The following is a 22,494-nucleotide window of genomic DNA, read 5'->3' on the forward strand; positions in this document are numbered from 1 at the left end:
AGGCCCCCAAATAGCCCTTGGGACACCGAGGAGCAGATAAGCAGGCAGATTTTAGAATGGTGCAGGAAATACAGGGTAATAGTTATGGGTGATTTCAACTTCCCTCATATTGACTGGCACCTCCTGAGTGCAAGGGGGATAGATGGGGCTGAATTTGTCAGGTGTGTTCAAGAAGGATTCCTGACATAGTATGTGGACTGGCTTACGAGAGGAGAGGCTATACTGGATCTAGTTCTGGGTAATGAACCTGGTCAGGTGACAGACCTCTTGGTGGGGAAGCATTTTGGTGAGAGTGACCACAACTCCTTTAGCTTCAGCTATGGAGAGGGATAAAATCAGACAAAATGGTAAAGTGCTTAACTGGGGAAGGGCTAACTTTGAAGGGATGAGGCAGGAACTAACGACAGTAAATTGGAAACAGATGTTCAAAGGGGAAAGCACAGAAGTAATGTGGGAGAAGTTTAGGGACCACTTGAATTGGGTTCAGGATAGGTTTGTCCCACTGAGGCAAGGAAAAAATGGTAGGAAAAGGGAACCATAGCTGACGAAACATGTGAGGCAACTTGTCAAGAGGAAAAAGGAAGCATATGTTAGCTATATAAAGCCGGAAGTAGGAGGGGCTTATGAGAAATATAGGGTAGCCAAGAAGGAGCTAAAGAAAGGGCTTAGGAGAACTCGAAGGGGACATGAGAAGGCCTTGGCATGTAGGATTAAGAAGAACTCCAAGGCGTTCTACGCTAAAGGATAAAGAGGGCAACATGTGCTTGGAAGCGGAGGAGGTTGGGGAGGTCCTAAATGAATACTTTGCTTCAGTATTCACAAGTGAAAAGGATCTTGATCAGGATGAGGTTGAAGTAGAGTGGGCCTTTGTGCTGGACAATGTGGAGATTAAGGAAGAAGAAGTGCTGAATCTTCTTAAAAGCATTAAGATTGATAAATCCCCAGGGCCGGATATGATGCACCCCAGGTTGTTGTGGGAATTGAGAGAAGAGATCGCAGGAGCATTAGTTATGATCTTTGAATCCTCTTTCGCTGCAGGGGAAGTGCCGGAGGACTGGAGAATGGCAAATGTAGTTCCCTTGTTTAAAAAAGGTAATCGGGAGATACCTGGGAACTATAGACCGGTGAGTCTTACGTCAGTGGTATGCAAACTACTGGAAAGGATGCTTAAGGATAGGATCTATGAGCATTTGGAGAAGTACAGTCTACTCATGGATAGTCAACATGGCTTTGTGAAGGGAAGATCGTGCCTCACGAGCCTGATTGAGCTTTTTGAAGAGGTAACAAAAGAACTTGATGAGGGTAGGGCAGTGGATGTGGTCTACATGGACTTTAGCAAAGCATTTGACAAGGTCCCTCATGAGAGACTCATCCAGAAAGTCATGAGGCATGGGATAAGTGGAACTTTGACTGTTTGGATAAAAAATTGGCTTAAAGGAAGAAAGCAGAGGGTAGTTGTGGAAGGAAAGTATTCTGCCTAGAGGTCGGTGACTAGTGGAGTGCCGCAGGGATCTGTCCTGGGACCCCTGCTATTTGTGATTTTTATAAATGACCTGGATGCAGAGGTGGAAGGATGGGTGAGTAAGTTTGCAGATGACATGAAGATTGGAGGAGTTGTGGATGGAGCTGTAGGTTGTCAAAAGTTACAAGAGGATAAAGACAGGCTGCAGAGTTGGGCAGAAAAATGGCAGATGGAATTCAATCCAGACAAGTGTGAGGTGATGCATTTTGGAAGGAGAAACCAGAAGACTGAGTACAGGATTAATGGTCAGTTACTTAAGAGTGTGGATGAACAAAGGGACCTTGGGGTTCAAATCCATACATCCCTCAAGGTCGCTGCATAGGTTGATAGGGTAGTCAAGAAGGCCTATGGGATGCTAGGCTTCATTAACAGGGGGATTGAGTTCAAGAGTAGAGAGGTCATGTTGCAACTCTACAAATCTCTGGTGAGACCACACTTAGAGTATTGTGTTCAATTCTGGTCACCTCATTATAGGAAGGATGTGGAATCTATGGAGAGGGTGCAGAGGAGATTTACCAGGATGTTGCCTGGTTTGGAGAACAAGTCATATGAAGAAAGGTTAGCAGAGCTGGGACTTTTCTCTTTGGAGCATAGAAGAATGAGAGGAAACTTGATAGAGATCTACAAGATTATGAGAGGCATAGATAGGGTGGATAGTCAGTACCAGTTTCCCAGGGCACCAACAGCAAACACCAGAGGGCATATGTACAAAATTAAGGGAGGGAAGTTTAGGGGAGACATCAGGGGTAAGTTTTTTACACAGAGGGTTGTGAGTGCCTGGAATGACTTGCCAGGGATGGTGGTGGAGGCTAAAACATTAGGGGTATTTAAAAGCCTCTTGGACAGGCACATGGATGAAAGAAAAATGGAGGGTTATGGAGTAGTGTGGGTTTAGTACTTTTTTTAAGGATTATATGGGTCAGCACAACATGGAGGGCTGAAGGGCCTGTACTGTGCTGTAGTGTTCTATGGTTCTATCATTCTAAATGAACTTACAACTGTTTGGAAAATTCTCGGAGCTTGCTGTAAATACGTACTATCAGTGATCAATTCTGCCTCACAGCAGGCGAACTGGAATAATCTGGATCTCAGCTATGTGTCAGCAGTGGCAAACTAGAAGCCCATTTTGTTCTAATCCAGAGACCTAGGCACCAAAGCAAGGCTGGAGTTCTGGTGCAATATGCTGCTCTGTTGGAAGTGAACCAAACAAAAGCTTTCTAGTAGACATTAAAGACCTTTAGCTCTAATTTTAGGAAAAGGGGGAGGGGAACACACCCCAGCTCCCTGGCCAATAATTATACCTCCACTGAAATGTGATTACATGATTATTGTCACGTAGTTGTTTCCAGCATTTTAATGCAAATTGGGCACCAAGTTTGCAAACTATAACAGTGCAAGCTATTGGCACCTCATCCTTAGCTGTTTCATGAAACTTTCTTGGAAACAAAGAAAGCTAAGAGGAGATTTAATTGACATGCATAAAAAGAGAAGCATAGATGAAGACGAGAAAATTTGCAGATGCTGGAAATCGAGCAACACACACAAAATGCTGGAGAAACTTCACAGGCCAGGCAGCATCTATGGAAAAAAGTACAGTGGACATTTTGAGCCAAAACCTTTCGGCAGCACCAGAGACTGAAGGGTTTAAGCACAGATGGAGGTTATTTCCTTTGATGGTGAGGTTAATATTGGTAAGATATGGGTATGCTATGTTGCTGCAGGAAGCATGGTGACACGTGGACACCCCCAGCACATCCTCAAGCTGTTGATCATTGTCACAAATCACGCATTGCACTCTATGTTTTGATATTTTAACGTACATGCGATAAGCAATGCAAATCTTTATTGTAACACAGATTGTAGTTTATTTTTCAGGAAGATTACAGAGGAGTCAAGGAAAATTGTTTTGATTCAAAGAGCAATGGATATCTGCAATTAACTAGCTGAAAAGGTCATCTTGGCAGAGCGTTGGAGGCTGAGGGGCAACATGGCAAAACATTACCTGTACAACATGATGCAAGGCATGGACAGGGTTGCTAGTCAAAGTCCTTTTCCCAGGAAATGCAAAAGCAAGAAGACACAGCTTTAAAATGAGATTGGAAAAGTTTAAAGGAGATTTATGAGGGATTTTTCTACACAGAGAATGGTAGGTGCCTGATACGCATTGACAGGGGAAGTGATAGAAGTGGAAGATTCAATAGCAACATTTTAAAAGTACTTACAGATAAACATAGACAGGAGGGAAATGGAGAGGGACTGATCTCTGCAAGCAGATGTGAATTTAAATAGGCATCATGTTCAGCACAGACAATGTGGGCAGAATGGCCTGTTCCTGTGCTCTGCTGCTCTATGTTATAAATCCTCATCCCATTCACAAAGTACCTGCATGTGCCATAATCTACAAGGTTTCAGAGTGAAAACTGGAAGTGGGAGTAACTTAAGTAGCTCTATTTCTGACTCATAAATATAATGAGCTGATGTATCTTCTTTTGTGCCTTAAATTGCTGACTCTGTGAATTGGTGCTTCAGGAGCTTTTCACTGTTCAAAATCACTGGGACAGGAGATCTTCCAGTTGTTAAGAAGTTTAACACACTGCCAGATTAAGCCACCTACTTGATCAGTACACTGTTCACTGCTTTTACTATTTATCCATTCCAATGTGCACCATCCTCACACTATGTCATGTGTGTCTAGCAGTTTCAAACCTCATGACCTCCACCACCTGAAAAAAATAAAAAAGGTAAAGGTAACTGCATGGGTACTCCACCATCCAGACTTTATTTGGAAAACCCTAACTTGAACATATCACTGTTCCCTCTCTCTCACTCGGTCAAAATTCTGGAATTCCTAATGCAACTGCATTGCAGAATCACCTTCACTACACAGACAAATGATTTACCTCTAAATTGCATTGTTGAAAATATATCATATAATAGAACTTCTTCATTTGCATTATCAAACAAGATGTTTGCTGTCCATCATTTTGGCTTCCCTGTAGCATTTGGTGTACCAGTGCTGTCATTTTGATAACTTCATAATATCTGCTGCCATCTCTTACTCTTCTCAACCTTTCCAGACACTTAAGTGATAGCTTGCCATTTCCACTTTTACTTGAAAGTCTATAATTGATAGATATACTCCATAGTGTGTGGAAGGTCTTTATTTCCGATACCAAAAGTTCACTTTATTTTTTGTTTCCGAACAGATATGTGTATGAGAAACTTGGTTCTGGGAAAACAGCAGGATTATTGTAGTAATGTCACCTGTAGCAACAGGATCAATATTGGAAATGAAACTATCAAAGTGAATGGCTGGATATTTCTACCACCAATATGTGCTATCTGTTGTCTTACACCTCAGTCCACTCCAACTGTGATTTGAAAACTGTGAAAACTCCACTCTTTCTCCACTTCTGAAGGTCATTACTTTCTCTTACTGGTCTCTCTCTCTCTCTCTCTCTCTCTCTGTTGATCCTGGTTGATTGCCTGAGATTTCCCTGCATTTCTGTTTTTGCTTTAGAGTCCAACAGTTTTCTAGAAGCTCCACTCAGTGTCCTGCTTCATTCAAGGCTTCCCCAAAAGCTATGAGGCTGAAAAACTCTGGGTCTCTGCTATGTTATAGCAGCGACACTCACATCTCAATCTGAAGGTCAGTTGGTTCCACTCCAGGGACTGAAGCACATAATCCAGGCAATAACACTGCACTATTGGCAACCTCCTCTCCACTTTCTGTCCTGATGTAGGTCTTTTGAAAATGGTGCATTAAGTGGTGACTCTTTGCATGTAGCTCCAATGGGAATCATCAAATATTCCTGTTCAGGACTATAGCAGCTGACATTCACAATCACAACCATGTAAGCAGCACCGTTTTAAAAACCTATCAATACTTGATATTGACAAACCTTGAGTGGTAGACGCTGGTCGGGAGTGCAGTTCCCCTTTAAGAAATCAGAAGCAGGGACACTGTGCTGGTTTCCAGGTATGATAGAAATGCACAGTCTTTAGATTTCTTTTTTTTTTCACTTGTTTAAAATTTTTATTGCAGGCTGGTCTCACATTTTAGAAAAAGAATCCTAAGATTTTTCCTCCTGTGTGTTTTCGTTTGGCCTCTTCATGGTTCATGCTGCCAGCTGAGGTCGTGAGAACGAGGTACCCAAACTGACAGGAAGGCAAAAGACTATTCTACCACCTTTCCAGCTCCTTTACTTGAACATCAAATCTGGGGCTGATGACACCACACTTGTTCAGTCTCCCTGTGAGATTAGCAACAATTTTTCCACCCCTGTGATCGTCGATAATTTCAAATTCTCCAATGTAGCCATGCTTCATCATTACAGTCAGGAACCTCACAATCACTTTGGAGCATGGGCGGATGAGAACCTGGCGTTTTCCACGTTTCTCTGCATTGTTGATGCTTGTGATTTCTACTCCTGACTGTCCTATGGATGAATGTACAGTCTCTGGAAAATAAAACTGAAGACCTCAGGGACTGCTGTGTACTCTGTTTTATGGAAGAATGGCTCTCACTGGCCATTTTGGATGAAGCACTGCAGCTGGATGACTCCACCATTCACCGCAAGGACAGGGCATCTCCGTCTTTTAAAGGCAGAGAAGCTGGAGTATGCCTTATGATTAACTCATCATGGTGCACAAACATGGCAGTTCTGTCTCAGTCCAGCTCACCTGACCTGGAACATCTAGCAGTTAAATGTCATCCATTTTATCTGCAGAGGGAGTTTTCCGCCATCACCCTGGTAGCAGTGTACATTCCTCTCAGGCCATCGTCTGGCAGGCACTGGGGGAGCTGAGCAAAGTAATCAACAGGCACGACACTATGCACCCTGATGCCTTCTCTATCACTATGGGAGAGTTCAACCAGGTCTGCTTGAAGAAGTCTCTGAACAACTACCACCAAATTATGATCTGCAGAACTAGAGCAGCCAACACACTTGACCACTGTTAATTCACCATCAAGAATGCCTACCGTGCCATCCCATGCCCACACTTTGGAGAGACCGATCACCTGGCTGTACTTCTACTCCCAGCATATGGGCAGAGACTAAAGACTGCAGCACCAGTGGTGAGCACCAAGAAGGCATGATCAAGTGAGGTGGAGGAGCGCTTATGGGCAATATTCAGGGATTCATCTTCAAGTCTGAATGAATGCACCACACTTGTCACTGGCTTCATCAAGACTTGTGTGGATGAGTGTGTCTTTTCAAGAACATACCGGGCACACACAAACCGTGAGCCATGGATGAACCAGGGGATTCATCGACTGCTGAGAGCTAGATCTGTGGCATTCAAGACCAGTGATCCAGCACTATACAAGAAGCCCAGATATGACCTTCGAAGGCTATCTTAAGGGCGAGAAGACAATTCTGATTGAGGTTGGAGACAAGCACAGTTGCACGTCAGCTCTGGCAAGGTTTGCAGGACATTATTTCCTACAAAGCGACCAAGAATGTCTCCAGGATTCCTTAGTTCCTTGTAGCTATGCAAGCATTTTAATTTTCTTCAACATATCTTTAAACCCGATATCTATCTGAGATTTCATCCCGCGTGCGAATGGAGAAGATATTAAAAAGTCATTTGTTCAACTTTAGACTCCAAATTCTCTTCAATATACATGAATATACATCCTAATCCTCACTCTAATTAATCTCTACCTTTCCAGATGAAGAGAAATCCTGACTCTCAGTGTCATCTCCAGTAACTTTTCTACTACTGATGTAAGGCTCAATGACATGAAATTTCCTGGCTTATTCCTACTTCACTTTTTGAATAAGGGAACAACATTTTCTATTCTCCAGACTTCTGAAATGTTACCCAAGACTAACCAAAGTACAAATACCTCAATTGTAGCTTCAGGCAGTCTCTTCCCTTGCTTCCTTCAGGATCCTGGGATAGATCCTGTCAGGACCTTGGGATTTATCCACCTTAAGGTGCACAGTTATCTTCAACACCCTCTTTCCTGATGCAAACATGTTCCAGAATATCAGTATACTTTTTCTCTAAATTCTCCATCTCCCATATGCTTCTCCCTGGTGAATACTAATAAAATGTAGCCACTTGGGACCCATGTGTCAGATCTCATTGCTTCACACATGGATATCCCTTTGGTTCCTGAGAAGACCTGTTCTTTCCCCAGTTACCATTTTATTTCTAAAATACTTGTAGGAAGATCTGTAATCCTCTGTAATACTGTAGGCAAAGTCATTTAATGTTCCCTCTTCACTCTCTGCATTTATTTCATAAGTTCAAAGGAATCATTTGATACCAATGCCTATACCTGACATATGTTTCCCTCTATTTTCTACTCAAATCCACAATTTCCTTTGAAACCAAGGTTCCTTAATCTTACTATCATTGCTTCTGACCCATACAGTGACCTGTTGACTCTGAACTCTTATTATCTCATCTTTAAACATCTCCCACTCATGGCCAATACCAAAGGATACCACGGTGATTGGAGGAAAATTTAGGAAACATGTTTTAGTAGACAGATTTTTTAAACAAAGTGTGGTAGGAGCATGGTATGAACTGCTGCTGGTGGTGATAGAGGCTAATAAAATAAGAACATTTAAAGTATTTTTAGATAAGCACATGGATGTAAGAAAAATTGAAGGCCATGGGCTATGTGGGAAGAAAGGGTTAGGTTGATTGTGGAGTAGGTTGGCATAACGTTGTGGGCCTAAGGACCCATTGTGTGTTGCATTGCTCTATATTCTATATGTGTTCTAGCTTCATTAGATGCAATCAACTTTTGCCTGGTCCTGTCTTATACATTTGAGATCAGCCCATCCCCAATTTGAGACCCTAAGTTTAAGACCAACCTTACAGTTTTCCATAACTTTGAAACTTAACCCATTATGATTCCTGTTCCAAAGGGCACCTCCAAAGGTACTTACAATATTTAGTCATCCTCATTTCCTAATATGAAGTCAAAGAAGGCCCAATTCCTTGTAAGACTCTCTGCATAGGACTTCAAAGAAAAAATACCTCTCTAATTGAATGAGAAATAGGTCTGATGGTCTGAATGATCTGCTCCTGTTTTTGTATTTTTAAAAATGCCTGTGTTTCTTTCAGAGACACATCTTTTATCATATTTTAAGAACTGGAGAGATTAAATGGAATTGTGGATTACCATCATGTGTCATTCAGCTTTTTAAGAACCCAGTGAATTATCTCTACATTTTGGGCTTAAGTCTAATCTTAATGGCTAATAAGAGCTTCTGTACTAGTTCTTAAAGTTTCCTGTGAGTTTGCATGGAATCACCATTAATATCTTGAATAGAACAATATCATTTCCTACCAGCCACAGCTGAAGATGCCAATATATAAACCTTGGGAGCAGTGCAGAATGTCTTTTTGGAAAGGATAGCAAATGACAACACTGGGGCAATTGCACAGCACAGCACACCACCATATCTAACCTCAATTACTCTATTTTAAGTAATGACCTCCAATGTAGAGGAGTGCTCTATCTTCCAGCAGTGTAACCTCAAATTGATGATTAATATAAAATAAATCACTAAAATCAGTGAGTTTCCACCACAACCATTTGTAAGGTTTGTTGACGGAATACTTTATTGTTATCTCTGATTTCCCTCACACATTAGCATTTCAGCTTCCCTACATCATACAAAGGACATACCCTGTACTATATTAAAGAGTAGTGAACACTCTCAACAAATATAAAATCCTATGAAGTCTCATAGGATTATAAAGGGTACATGTGAAGTCTGAATTTGAATTTAGAAGTGCTTTCACTTCCTTTGCATGTATCAGAGAAAGAGAAATTCAATTTGATCTCTATCTCTTTTCTGCTCTACTTTATGTTTGCACTCTCTCCAGATGACAAAACTTGCCTGATTTGCAAGATTCCCCATTGTGACACTACACACAGTGTACTTAAACAAATAATCTAAAATCACCATGAATGTGCTGCAGACATCATGCATGGCAATTGAGGAGTGTTTAGTTTTGTTTAACCTACTCAAGAGAATTGCAATTAATGCACATCTTCTAGAAACATCCATTTGTATCCATTCCTGTTTCCTTTTGCCAACAGCTAAAATTTCTGAGCATTTTTCAATGAGAGAAAGAATAAGGACCCCAGGTAAGTTTGCACCTGAATATTGTGTGCAGGTCTGGTTTTCCTTCCTAAAGATATATATAAGACAAAAGAGTGCAATGGAGGTTCACCTGATTGATTCTAGGGATATCAGACTAGCTGAATGAGGAGGGATTAAGCAGACTGGTTCCATATGCTCTTTAGTTTAGAAGGATAGTTGATCTCATTGAAGCTTCTAATGGGTCCTTACGGGATAGATTCAGGGATAAAGTTTCTAATCTATGTTTGATGTAGATGAGATTAGTGTAGGTTGGTATCATGATCAATACAGACTTCATGGGCCAAAAGGCCTGTTTTTGTACTATGTTCTATGGCTGGGGGTTATAAAACCAGGGGTCACAGGCTCAAAATAAGGGCAAAAGTCAGGACAAAGATAAGAAGGTAGAACATCGATAGTACAGCAGAAAAACAGGCTCTTCAGCCCATGATGTTGGTGCCAATTTAATTTAACAAAAATTTAAGTATTTCTGCCTTTGTTTTACTACCAGAGCTTTGCACTTAAATCGGTGGTTCAGTGGTTAATATCAGAGAATTTATACAAATGCAACCTAAAATTATTACTCTTTGCAGGCATCCACAAAACAGAAGAAAACCCCAGAGAACGAATGACAGAAAAACTTTGGAAACCCAAAGCCTACCTCACCCCTCCCACACACGAGCAGCAGCAAAGCACCACACCTCCCCCTCCCCACACTTGTTCCAACAGGAAGCATCAGCGCCCACCACCCACCACCAAATCAATTTGAAAATTGCTTATCAATTGGATTTCATTGAGTTGGCCATATAGTTGCATAATGGTTAAATTAGTAGACAAGCATAGAAACAGAAAACCCACAGCCCAATACAGGCCCTTGAGTCCACAAAGCTATGCCAAACATGTCCTTACCATAGAAATTACCTTGAGTTACCCATAGCTCTCTATTTTTCTTTTCAGAGGTACTGAGATAGGCAGATGGAGCTTAGAAAAATAGATGGCTATGCAGTAGGGAAATTATAGGCCATTTCTAGAGTGGGTTACATGGTTGGCACAACATGGTGGGCTGAAAGTTCTGCAATGTGTTGTAGATTTCTATGTTTATGTTTCATGGGGAAGGAGGGGAGGAATCAGAGCTTCTTAGCTGCCTCTTCAGTTCAAGGAGTTAAGATGGATCATAGGTCCTAGGGTTGAAGAAACCAGACGGCAGAGAATCTTTAGAATTGTCAAACTAAGGAGGTCGTGGAGACTCAGTCATTGAATATCTTCAACACAAATATTGCTTATTTTATTATTAACCAGATTAGTCAAAGTGGATGTCAGATAGGGGTGCTGAAGGTGAAGGATAGTCATGGAATGGTAGAGAAGGGGCAATGGTGAATGACTTGCCGACTTGCAATCTCTTAGGTCCTGGTGATGAGAAACCACAGCTTCCAGCATCTCCTGAAATGTTTCAAGTGTGGAGAAAGCATTTTTATCAATGTTGGGAGGGTTCAGTGGAAGAGAGGGAGGCGCTAATTGTCCCAAAAAGGGTTTGGATCAAAGAGATGAAAGTCCCTCACATGAACAAATCAGGATGCACGCCTGCATCTCGAGATGGGGACGCCTCTGAGCTGGAGTCATTGCAATCTGTTCAGGCAAAACATTCTTCAGCATTCAGCGGCTCTCGGCTCTGTACGCCCTTGCCTCTCAAATCAATGATCTAGCAGTGATGTGCTGAAATACCGGATAAGTAATAAACAAACGGGGGAAAAAAGAAATCAACTTGCACAGATAGGCTGTAGGGGTAAATGATCTGTTCGCGAAAAGCAGCGTGAAGACGTCTCCTCGCTCTCTCGTTCGCGCTCGGTGACCATGGATATGTTCATGAAAGGGTTGTCTAAAGCCAAAGATGGGGTGGTAGCGGCCGCAGAGAAAACAAAGCAAGGAGTGGCAGAGGCGGCAGGAAAGACGAAGGATGGGGTACTTTATGTAGGTAGGTTGAAAATTAAAACAAAAACAAAATGAAATCGTCAAACCGAATTGCGGTGTTTCCAGTTGAATAGAAGCTGAATTACCTGAGGAAGAGTTTGCCGTTTATTCACCCGTGGGGAGGGGGCGGGGGGACTCCGTGTGTGGAACCAGAGGATCTGACTAAATAATATTAATAAGGGTGGATAGTGTGGAGAACGAGCTGATGGTGGGAGCAATCGGAAAGGAGCATCAAGTGTCTGGTCGGGAAGAGGACAACGATGATCAAACCAATTTAGCTGAGAGTTCGCGCTTTATAAATGCAAACTGTTAGGCGATTTTATGGGAAGATTATTTCGCACCTTCCGTTTGGAGGGACTGCATAGTATAAGAGACCTGGATTCCAAAGTCAGGGACTCCTGTTTTCTGATCAAAGTGAGTTACAGAAGGCAGCGTTCATTGATGTCACGTAAAGGTTTTTAAAAATCTAATCGTCTTGTTTAAGCATTTACGATAAAAAAAAATTGGATTTATATATAAAATAAAATTGCTTTTGGCCCTTTCCATTAAACTGAACCTGCGGAATGGTAGCTTTAACAGGTTCTCCAGTTATCAGCTCTCAGGCGTTAAAGGAAGTGTGCTGTGAAGAGGGTCCTAGGCTAGAGTAGTAATGGCGTGTTTAACCCCTTGCTGGCTAGCACGGTGCGAACGTTCACTGGGAACTGTCTCCTTTTTGACTCAAACCGACCATCCGCAAGCGCCCCAAAGACCCAGCGACCTAGACAGCCGCTGAAACAGCTATCGAGGCGACGCATGGGTTTAATGAGTCTTCTGGCTCTCCTCCACTGCTTCTGCTTGCTTCCCGCGCTCCGGGAACCTGATAAAGGAGGGTGAGGGGCGTATGAGGGGTGTGAGGGTCGGGAGTAATTACTTTTCTAATTTGTGACATTTTTTCCCAAAACATTGAATTTCTTAACAGGGTTTCCCTTAATTGTTATTTTTAAATGTATTTGTTTTCAGGTTCGAAGACTAAAGAAGGTGTATTTCACGGAGTGTCTTCAGGTATCACTGCCTAATAGACTTCTCCATGTCTGTGCTGTGTGTTTTGTGCACGTGTATTCTTGCCTGTTTCTTGGTGTTAGGGTTGGAGGAACAGGTTAAGGCTATTCATCCCTTCTGGTTTATTCCACCATTACCTGTTCTATGTTATTACCCAGTCATCCTTAACACATCCCAAGCAAAAATCCATTAATCTCTTTAAAGAAGATCTAATATCTTCAAGTGATGTCCTATCGTTAGATCATTCTGTGGAAGAGGGTTCTAGTTTTCAGCAGTTTCCTCATTGTGTCTCCTGTCAGATGAGTGGTTGCTATCTAGAGACAATAGAGATGGCAGATGCTGGAATCCAGAGCAACAATCAGTTGGAGGAATTCAGTAGGTCAGGCAGCATACATGGATGGAAAGGGACAGTGGACATTTCAGTTCAAGATCTTTCATCGGGACTCATTTCCTTAAGCGATTTGTGTGTTGCTCCAGATTCCAGCATCTGCGATCTCTTGTGTGCCTCCAGTGTGCTGGAGGAGCTCAGCCAGTTGAGCAGCATCCATAGGAGGAAAGGAATTGTCAACATTTTGAGTCTGGATCTCAACCTGAAATGTCAACAATTTCATTCCCCCAGTGGATGCTGCTTGAGCCACAGGGTTTCTTCAGCAGATTGTTTGTGGCTAATGACAAATTTCCTTTCAGATATTTTAGTTATTTAAAACATATCTAATTGATCAGTTGCACTGAGGAAATACAGCCCAGTCAATGCAAACTGCCTTTGTAATCCAGTTCACACAAATGTGGAGCAGTGATTTTTAGAACTGCTTTGAGCTTTTCTTCAATCTAGAGCTTTCGGTAACAAAGAGCAAACCAGATTGTTCAAACAAGCATTGTAGGACTTTCTAGTTCCCTACAGCTATAAAAGAAGGGTTCTGAATCTCACTGGCCTCTGTGACTGTTAGCAGAACCATATGCCTCTCTGGTTTTTCACTGGATGTGTGATCCTGTGAGTAGGCTCGGAAGCTTGGCTGACTGGCCAGTTCCTCCTATAAAGTGGGTTGCCACCAAAATCAATGCGTCAGAAGGCAAAATTATTTGGATTAGTAAATTAAAGTTGGATTTTAAGACAACAGTGTGAAGGCAGTTACTTTGCTATGTGGAGCTCTCCAGGGTACCACTGTGAAATCAGTATTGATTACGCCTCGATGATGCATCGATTCCTTTGCCATTTATGTTGCAAACACTAATTCCCAAAACCAATGTCTTGAAATAAATACAAAGTAAGTGCAAATTAAACAACAGTATAATTTGTTTAGATCTTGACTTCACATGCTGACAAGAATGAATTGGGTGGTGATTTGCAAGAAAGAGAGTGTACTGTGAACTATGAAAGAAAAAGTTAGCAAGTCTGAATGAGGGTATGTCATCAATACTTGACCTTGTGACCTTTCTAATATAATTGTTCAGGGTTCAGGTGTTTAGAGATGAAGCAATTATTGTTGGGGTTGTTGTAATTGAGACTACTCACGCCAGTATATACATGTAGCTTGCATTAGCAGTGAAAATAGTTGGCTCTCTTTAAGGTGGAGAATGTGTATGATTGCCTGAGATGTGGAGAAAGGGTAGTGAACTGTTAGAATTCATTATCACAGAAGTTACTGAGTGTGTTTTGTACAGAGACTGATAGGTTCTTGATTGGTTAAGGGTTACAGGCAGAAGGTGGCAGGGTTTGGAAAAAAATCAGCCATGATTGATTGAATGCCAGAGCTGACTTGATGGGCTGAGTAGCTGAAGTCTGCTCCTGTATCTTACTGTCTTATGGGCTACACAAATTTATATCACAGTGAATATAGTGTGAGCATGCTCTCTTCCATTTCCTGATTTTAGTGAACACATTTCTATTTTTCTAATGTGGTTCAAAAGCTTCATCATTTATTGATGCTCAGTGAATAGATAGTTTTGATGCAGCACTGAAAATTTCTCTTTTACCAGTAATAAGTACCATGACCAGTTTTATTGATTCCAGTGAAAACGAATGTACAGACGATGAAAACCACCAGTAGTTAATGGTACTGTGCATTTAGTATTGCCATTCAGGCTAATTTCTCTTGAGTATCATTGTGTCCAAACTGCAGCTAAGGAAACACATTCTGTTAACTATAGTAGTGACTGCAATAATATCACTTTTGGAACTTGAAAAAAAGTTTCTTGTTATGGGTTTGGGCAGTGGAGCAGAATCAGAGTCAGGTTTAATATCAGTGACATATGTCATGAAGCTCGTTGTTTTGTGGTAGCTGTGAAATGCAAGACATACAAATTGCAAACTTATAGTTTCGTGGGAGATGAAAGATCTCTGGCTGTGTGCCCAGAGACCCGAGATCTTTAGGCATAGAGAGACGCAACGGGCTTTTAGCATTGTAAACCAGCGAGTCGTTTGTTATGTCTCCCCCCTCACTGTTAAGTGGAGACATCTCTTTCTCCCTTATTAGGGAGAGAGAGAGAGAGCCTGTGGTATGTCGAATACCAGGTGAATTTTGGGACACTGCAAGTCTGTGTCTTTGCTGCACGCTTGAGTGCTCAGTGGTGGGTGCCAATACATTTTTTTTACTGGTGGGGTGGAGGACAGTTACCTTACTGCTGCTTATGTGTGTGAGGGGGAGCTGGGGGGGCTGTGGGATTCTAACATTTAACTGTCTTCATTCTTTGGGGGCACTACTCTGTTTTCATGGATGGTTGTAAAGAAAAAGCATTTCAGTATGTGTTGTATATATTTCTCTGTCATATAATGTACCTTTGAAATGTTTGAAAAATAAATAAATACTGTGAAAAGGAATAACGAGGTAGTATTTGTGGATTCATGGACTGTTCAAAAATCTAATGGCAGAGAAGATAAAGGTGTTTCTAAGATGTTGTGTGTGTATCTTCAGGTTCCTGTATCTCCTTCCCATTGGTAGTAATGAGAAGAGGGCATGTCCTGGATGGTGGGGGTCCTCAATGATGGGTGCTACCTTCTTGAGGTTTCGCCTCTTGGACATGTTCTCCATGGTGGAGACGAGTGTGCCCATGATGGAGCTGGCTGAACCTCCAACCCTCTGCAACCACTTGCAATCCTGCATATTATTTAGGCTATATCAGGCTATGATGAAACCAAATGCTCTGTACTATGCATTTGTAGAAAATTACAAGAGTCTTTGGTCACATAACAGATCTCTTCAAACTAATGAAGTAGAGCTGCTGGTACGCCTTCTTTATGATTTCATCGATGTGTTGGGTCCAAAATAGGTCCTCTGAGATATTGATACCCAGGAACTTAAAGATGCTCACTCTTTCCACCACTGACCTCTCAATGAGAACTGGCGAGTCCCTTCCTGAAGTTGGCAATAGGTTCCTTGGTCTTGCTGTTGTGGCGTGTGAGGTTGTTGTTACAACACCTTTCAATCAGTGGATCTATCTTGCTCCTATATGCCTCCTTATCACCATCTGAAATTCTGCCTACAACAGTGGTATCATCAGCAAATTTATAGAGGACATTTGAGCAACGCTTAGCCACACAGTCATGAGTGTATAGATAATAGAGCATTGGACCAAGCTTGGATTTTGAGATGTGCCTGTGCATAACAATGAGCATTCTTCAAAACAATCTTGAGGGCACTGTTCCTGTTTCTAATTCAAAGATCCCCACCTTTAATCCAACTGTTGCCCTATTTTCTATTGCTATTCATTTTCAGATGCTCAGTGTATCAACATTTGTTGTCTAGTTTGACTTGCCCAACTCCTCCCTCATTAGAGGGCTCCGACTCATTCAAAGCTGTCCTTTGGTAGGTAATGTCTGAGAGAAATCTTTCCTATCTCTCCCCCATGCCTGCTTTATCATCAGTCATGTGACCAACTGCTGTGCAGAATTGTGAGAAGAATGGCTGTGAGCTGCATCTGAAAATTAAGAGCTAATAAGACACTGACCTGAGGCAAGGTTTCTTTTCTGCTAACACTTGCCTGTTCTGTCTTAATTTAGCCTCTCCTACTGCGATTGAGAAGGGAGATGTGGTGGATGTTATGCAATTTTTCCCACGTGCCTTCCTGTGAGCAGTTCAACAGAAACTCAGCAAACAATTGACTGGTGTATTGGAAATAATTTTATTTTTGAATAAAGTATATTTTGTTAATAAAAAAATTAGTTTTAAGTGCTGGGTGCAGTACTGGACAGTGAAAGGAAGAATCTGCAAGAACTTTAAAAAGCCGAAATGAAGTGTTTGTGGAATGTATGGTACTTGGAGCAATCCAAGAAGCTGCTGTTATTTCCCTTCCCTATTTAGAATAAAATGGCAGTTGAAATATTCTGGAGGTGTAAACTGTGGAGGTTGGAGCCAGCCTTTTAAACCACATTTGGAATATTGCGAGCAATTTTGGACACCATATCTAAGGAAAGATGTGCTAGCACTGGGGAAGATCCAGAGGAGATTCACAATAATAATCCAGGTGTAGGAGCCATATATCCCACCATCAGGCCACCAGAATAACATATGATTAGCTTTTAATGTCTCTGGACTTGCACCTAATGAAGTTCAGAAAGATGAGGAGGCATTTCACTGAAACCTACTGGATCCTGAATGGCTTGGATGGAGTTGACATTCAGAGGAGATTTCTAATAGTAAGAGGGCGCACCTTCAGAATAAAGGGACTTCCCTTTAAAACTGAGATGTGGAGGAATTTCTTCAGACAGTGGGTGGGGAGGCTATGGAATTTGTTGCCAGGGAGGGCTGTGGAGGCCAAGTCATTGGGTGTACTTAAGGCAGAGATTGATAGATTTTTGATTAGTAAGGGGGTTAAAGGTTACAGGAAGAAAGCAAGAGTATGGGGTGGAAAAATATCAGGCATGATTGACGAGCAGAGCAGACTCAATGGCTAAATAGCCTAATTCTTCCTATATCGTATGGTGTTATGTGTGGCAAATAGATTCAGTGTCCACTTTATTAGGTATGCTTGTACACCTGCTCATCGATGCAGAATATCAAATCAGCCATCATATGGCAGCAACTCAAAACACAAAAGAAGCAGAAGTGGTCAAGAGGTTCAGTTGTTGTTCAGACCAAACATCAGAATGGGGAAGAATGTGATCTAAGTGACTTTGACCATGGAATGATTGTTGGTGCCAGACAGGGTGGTTTGAGTATCTCAGAAACAGCTGATCTCCTGGGATTTTCACACACAACATTCTCTAGCGCTTACAGAGAATGGCGAGAGAAATAAAAAGTCATCTTGTGAGCAGCAGTTCTGTGCGTGAAAATTCCTTGTTAATGGGAGAATCAAAGGAGAATGGCCAGACAGATTTAAGCTGAAAGGAAGGTGACAGTAACTCAGATAACTACATGTTACAACAGTCATTTGTGGAACATTTCTGATCTCGGACTAAAGCAGAGAAGACCATGAACATACACTCTGCAGCAACTTTGTTAGGTACAGGAGGTACCTATTAAAGTGGCCACTGAGTGTATTTGCAAGCTTAAAGAGCAACCAGTCACTGTGTGAATAAAAGCAAAATCTTTCCCAGATTGTCTTGATCTGATAACCTTTTTTTAAAGTCAGAAAAGAGATACCGTAATTTCATTCACCACTTTTATTACCTGTCTTTCAAACTAGTTTTAAGCCGCTCATAAAATACCTTTGAAAGGATATCTAATGTAAGATTCAAGTATATCAGAATTTTGTGGGGCATGTATATGACAGCTTATTATTTTTCAATGAGCTTGAAAATTATGAATTCATAATAAGAATTGGTAATTGATAGAGTTATATGGCAAACAATTTTCTTGAGTGCAATAAAATTAAGCAATCCTCTTCTGGATTTCTCTCACAGAGGAGCTGGATATAGAATTGATTATAATTGTTTTTGAAGTATTGCACAGATGTACTTAACGCATATTTTAAACAAAACCCCTTCTGGGAGTTAGATCATAGAAATAATGTTGTAAAAGGTACCTTTTCACTTGGTTGATGCTTCATATCTTAAGCATATAATGGATGTCAGTAGCTTCAAAATAAATGCAAGGTAGTGGAGGTAAGGTGGCATGAAGGTGAGGATACTAAACTAGCATCCACATGCCAGGATTATGGATCCAGGGATAGGAGGTGCAATTCTAATGCAGTATTGGAAATATGAACTCAATTAATAAAATAAATACTTTCAGTAATGATGCCCATGAATCTATTGCTGTAAAAACCTTGAGGAGAGTAAAATTAATCTTCTTTTCCTGCCTGGCCTATGTGTGACTCTAGAATCATCAACGATTTCTAATTCCAGAGTAATTCAAAATGGACAATGAATGTCAGGTATGCCAGTGATATCTGTGTCTCATGAACAAATAAATAATAAAAGATAAACCATGGGCTGTATGTATGTGTTCTTATAATACCAAACATTCCACCTAAACATAAAGTGACAAATTTAATGCAAATTGCAGACCTACCTTCCTTCACTGGATACGCACTGAGGTTTAGCTAGGTAGCATTTCCACAGTTTTACTGCATTTAGACAATGGTCTGTAAACATAGAAACACAATTATGATTGATGAATAGCTGAATGGGAAATAGAGTCATACACCATGGAAACAAGCCCTTTGGCCAAACTCGTCCATACTAACCATGCCATTCCACTTGCCTGTGTTTGGCCCGTATACCTCTAAATCACCCTATTCATGTACTTACCTAGATGTCTTTTAAATGCTGTTACTGTACCTGACACAACCCCTTTGTCCAGTAGCTTATTCAAAATATGCTCCTTCCACTGTGTTAAGAATTTGCCCCTTAGCTCCCTTTTAAATCTCCCCTCTCTCCCTTAAACCTATGTCTCTGGTTTTTATATCCCTTTTCCTAGGAAAAAATACTTCTTGTCTATTCCTCTCTTAACTTTATACACCTCTGTATTGCCACCATTCAATCTCATTTGCTCCAGGAAATAAAGACCTATCTTACCCAACCTCTCCTTAAACCCAGGCCCTCAAGTCCTGCTGGCATCCTTGTAAATCTTCTCTGTGCTCCTTCCGGTTTAATTATGACTTTCCTAGAACAGCATGACTTAACTGTGTACAATACTCTAAGTACAGCCTCACCAATTTCTTGTAAAATAGCAAGTTTACAGCCCAAGGCCTTTACTCAAAAGTAAGGTATTTATTTCATCCATTGCCATAGAGAAGGAGAGTGATAGCACAGAAACAAGTATTGTACTTCAACCCACCAACCCACTTCAGCTCACAACTACCTGTTTACACTAATCCCACACTAATCAATTTTTTTATTCTCCCGAACTTCTCAGCAACTATACCCAGATTCTGCCACTTAACTACACACACTGGGGCCGATTTACAGTGTCCGATTAAACTACCAATCCATATATCTTCGGGACGTGGGAGGAAACTGGAGCGTCTAAGGTCAGGATTGAACCTTGCTGGGTTGTTACTTTTACAAGTCATTCAGCTGTGCCACCTGACTGTGAAAGTAATTTAATCTCTATATTCCTTCCCATATTCAACAAACACAATATTACAGTGTACAGTGGTAAGTTTTTCCTCATTTAATTAAAAATACCTCATGTATTCAGTGCCCAGGAAATAAGCTGTTGGAACCAGTTAACAAGTCTGCTTCTGTAGACAACACTGTTAATTTCAGTGGCAGCAAGGAAAGTTTCTAATTATCATTTAGGAATAATCATACAAATCTTTCAACAATACAATATGTCTGGTTATATTGTTATTTCAGATGAGTATGAGGTGTTTGGCCAAAATCACCTAGTTTTATGGTCACTCAATCTGGCTTTTGTCACAAGGTACAACAGCAATTTTGAGACCAACATGCTTGCGTGGATAAGATACGCATGACTGAGATTGGCCTCAAAAATTTGCATTGCAGACTTCACTCATCTTGCCTAAAGGGGCCTGAATATTCATAACATCCTAAGGAGCACAACCATAATTCACACAGAGGACTTTTCAGACTGAAACAACACACCAGAACAAGGAGAGTTATTTAGGATTGGTAAAAGGATAAAGTCCGAGATGGTATCTGAAAGGCAGGTCAAATATTGCAGAGTAGCTAGCATTTTGGCTTGAAAAGTTGAAGCTTGTTCTAGCTCCTTATGCCTAATACCACAGTGGCTCTTTGAACCAGAGTGAAATGGAAGCAGGACCTTCTATCCAATGAGATCTTATCAGCCATCAAACACAGACTGACATTAATCCAACACTATTCCTATTTTTCTATTCTCTTCACATTGCCAACAATACCTCTAGATTTTCCCACTCACTTCCACGCTATAACATTAATCCAACACTATTCCCATTTTTCTGTTCTCACATCACCAAAAATTTCACTAGATTCTCTCACACACACACTAGGGGACATTTACAGTGCTCAATTAACCTACCATGTTAGGTATGTTGTTGGGAAACTGGAACACCTGGAAGAAAGCCCTGGACTCACAGATGGTACTCATGGTCAGGAGCAAACCCAGATTCTGGAGCTATATAGCAGCAGCTCTACTAGCTGCACCACTATGTCACCTTGATTAACGTTCTTATAAAGCTCCTCTGCACAATTTCTCATGCTGTTGCTCCCCTTACTAAAATCAAATCCACCTTGTGTCTAATATGCTGAACCATTTTTTGTAGAGATTACAATATATAGGATGATGAAGGAGACATGTATCGTTCAAAGCCTTGAGAAAACAATTGGGAAGTCACTTTCCAACTGTGTAAAACTTTGGTTAGGTCTGTTTGCCACAGTAAATGAAAGATATGGGGGCTTTGGAGAGGGTGCAGAAAAAGTTCACCAGAATGTTGACTGATTTAGAGTGTAGAGCTATAAGATGTTGGACAAACCTGGATTATTTTCTGTGGAGCATGAATGCTGAGGGGCAATACAGTAGAAGTATATAAAATGATGAGAGGCATAAACAGTGGTGGAGGCGGATACGATAGGGTCTTTTAAAAGACTTTTGGATAGGTACATGGAACTTAGAAAAATAGAGGGCTATAGGTAACCCAAGTAATTTCTAAGACAGGGACATGTGCGGCACAACTTTGTGGGCCAAAGGGCCTGTATTGTGCTGTAAGTTTTCTATGTTTCTATAAATAGGGGAGATAGTCAGTCTTTTTCCCAGAGTGGAATTATCAAATAGTAGAGGGCATACTGTAGTTTTAAGGTGAGAAGGGAAAATTTTAAAGGAGCTGCACAAGGCAAATCATGTAGAGTTATAGGTACTATGAACACACTGTCAGGGGTGTGGGTAGAACTAATTACAATAGCAACATTTAGGAGGCATTTAGACAGATGTGACCAGACAGGAAATAGAGGGATATGAATTACGTGCAGGCAGATGTGATTAGTTTGTTATCACGGTTGGTGTATATGTGGGGTGTTTCTGTGCTGTGTTGTTCTATGTTCTGTGTTCCGTTGGAAAAGCTTTCCTTAGGATGAGAGTGTGCAGTCAGTCAGAATGTTCCCTGTGGTTTGTATTTTTGGTTAGTGGCTGAGAAGACCAAGGAACAAGCATCTCTGGTTGGAGGAGCCATGGTGACTGGAATGTCCACAGTCGCTCAGAAGACAGTGGAAGGAGCTGGAAACATAGCAGCAGCCACTGGACTGGTGAAGAAGGAGCAACTAGTGAAGCAGGTTAGCTTTTCAAAATTCATTTCACTTTTCCCCCAGGCTTTGATATTGTTATGTGCAAGGCAGTCATTCCTTTCTGCTCTGTTGATTGCAGTGTGGGTATTGTTAAATGATTTATCCTTTCCTAGCATCAGATTGCGAGTGAGTGTTTGACGTCATAACCATCTCAATCTAATCTTCTGGATCTGTGTAGACGCAAAAGTCCA

General features: G+C 41.2%; 1 protein-coding gene across 2 annotated transcripts in view; it reads left to right on the plus strand.

The window, feature by feature from the left end:
• The first annotated feature begins 11,205 nt into the window (after positions 1-11,205).
• The window catches only part of LOC140726294 (alpha-synuclein-like), a 110,788-nt gene continuing 99,499 nt past the window's right edge, over positions 11,206-22,494 (plus strand). The window contains exons 1-3 of one of the 2 annotated variants that reach the window (XM_073042480.1): positions 11,208-11,608; positions 12,604-12,645; positions 22,146-22,291. In XM_073042480.1, the coding sequence (XP_072898581.1) occupies positions 11,488-11,608; positions 12,604-12,645; positions 22,146-22,291 (309 nt within the window). In that variant the 5' untranslated portion in view covers positions 11,208-11,487. Of the gene's footprint in view, positions 11,609-12,603; positions 12,646-22,145; positions 22,292-22,494 lie in introns of both variants that reach the window. The other variant, XM_073042481.1, reaches the window with a different exon arrangement.

Source organism: Hemitrygon akajei, chromosome 4 (assembly GCF_048418815.1).
Source record: "Hemitrygon akajei chromosome 4, sHemAka1.3, whole genome shotgun sequence".
Lineage (NCBI taxonomy): Eukaryota > Metazoa > Chordata > Chondrichthyes > Myliobatiformes > Dasyatidae > Hemitrygon > Hemitrygon akajei.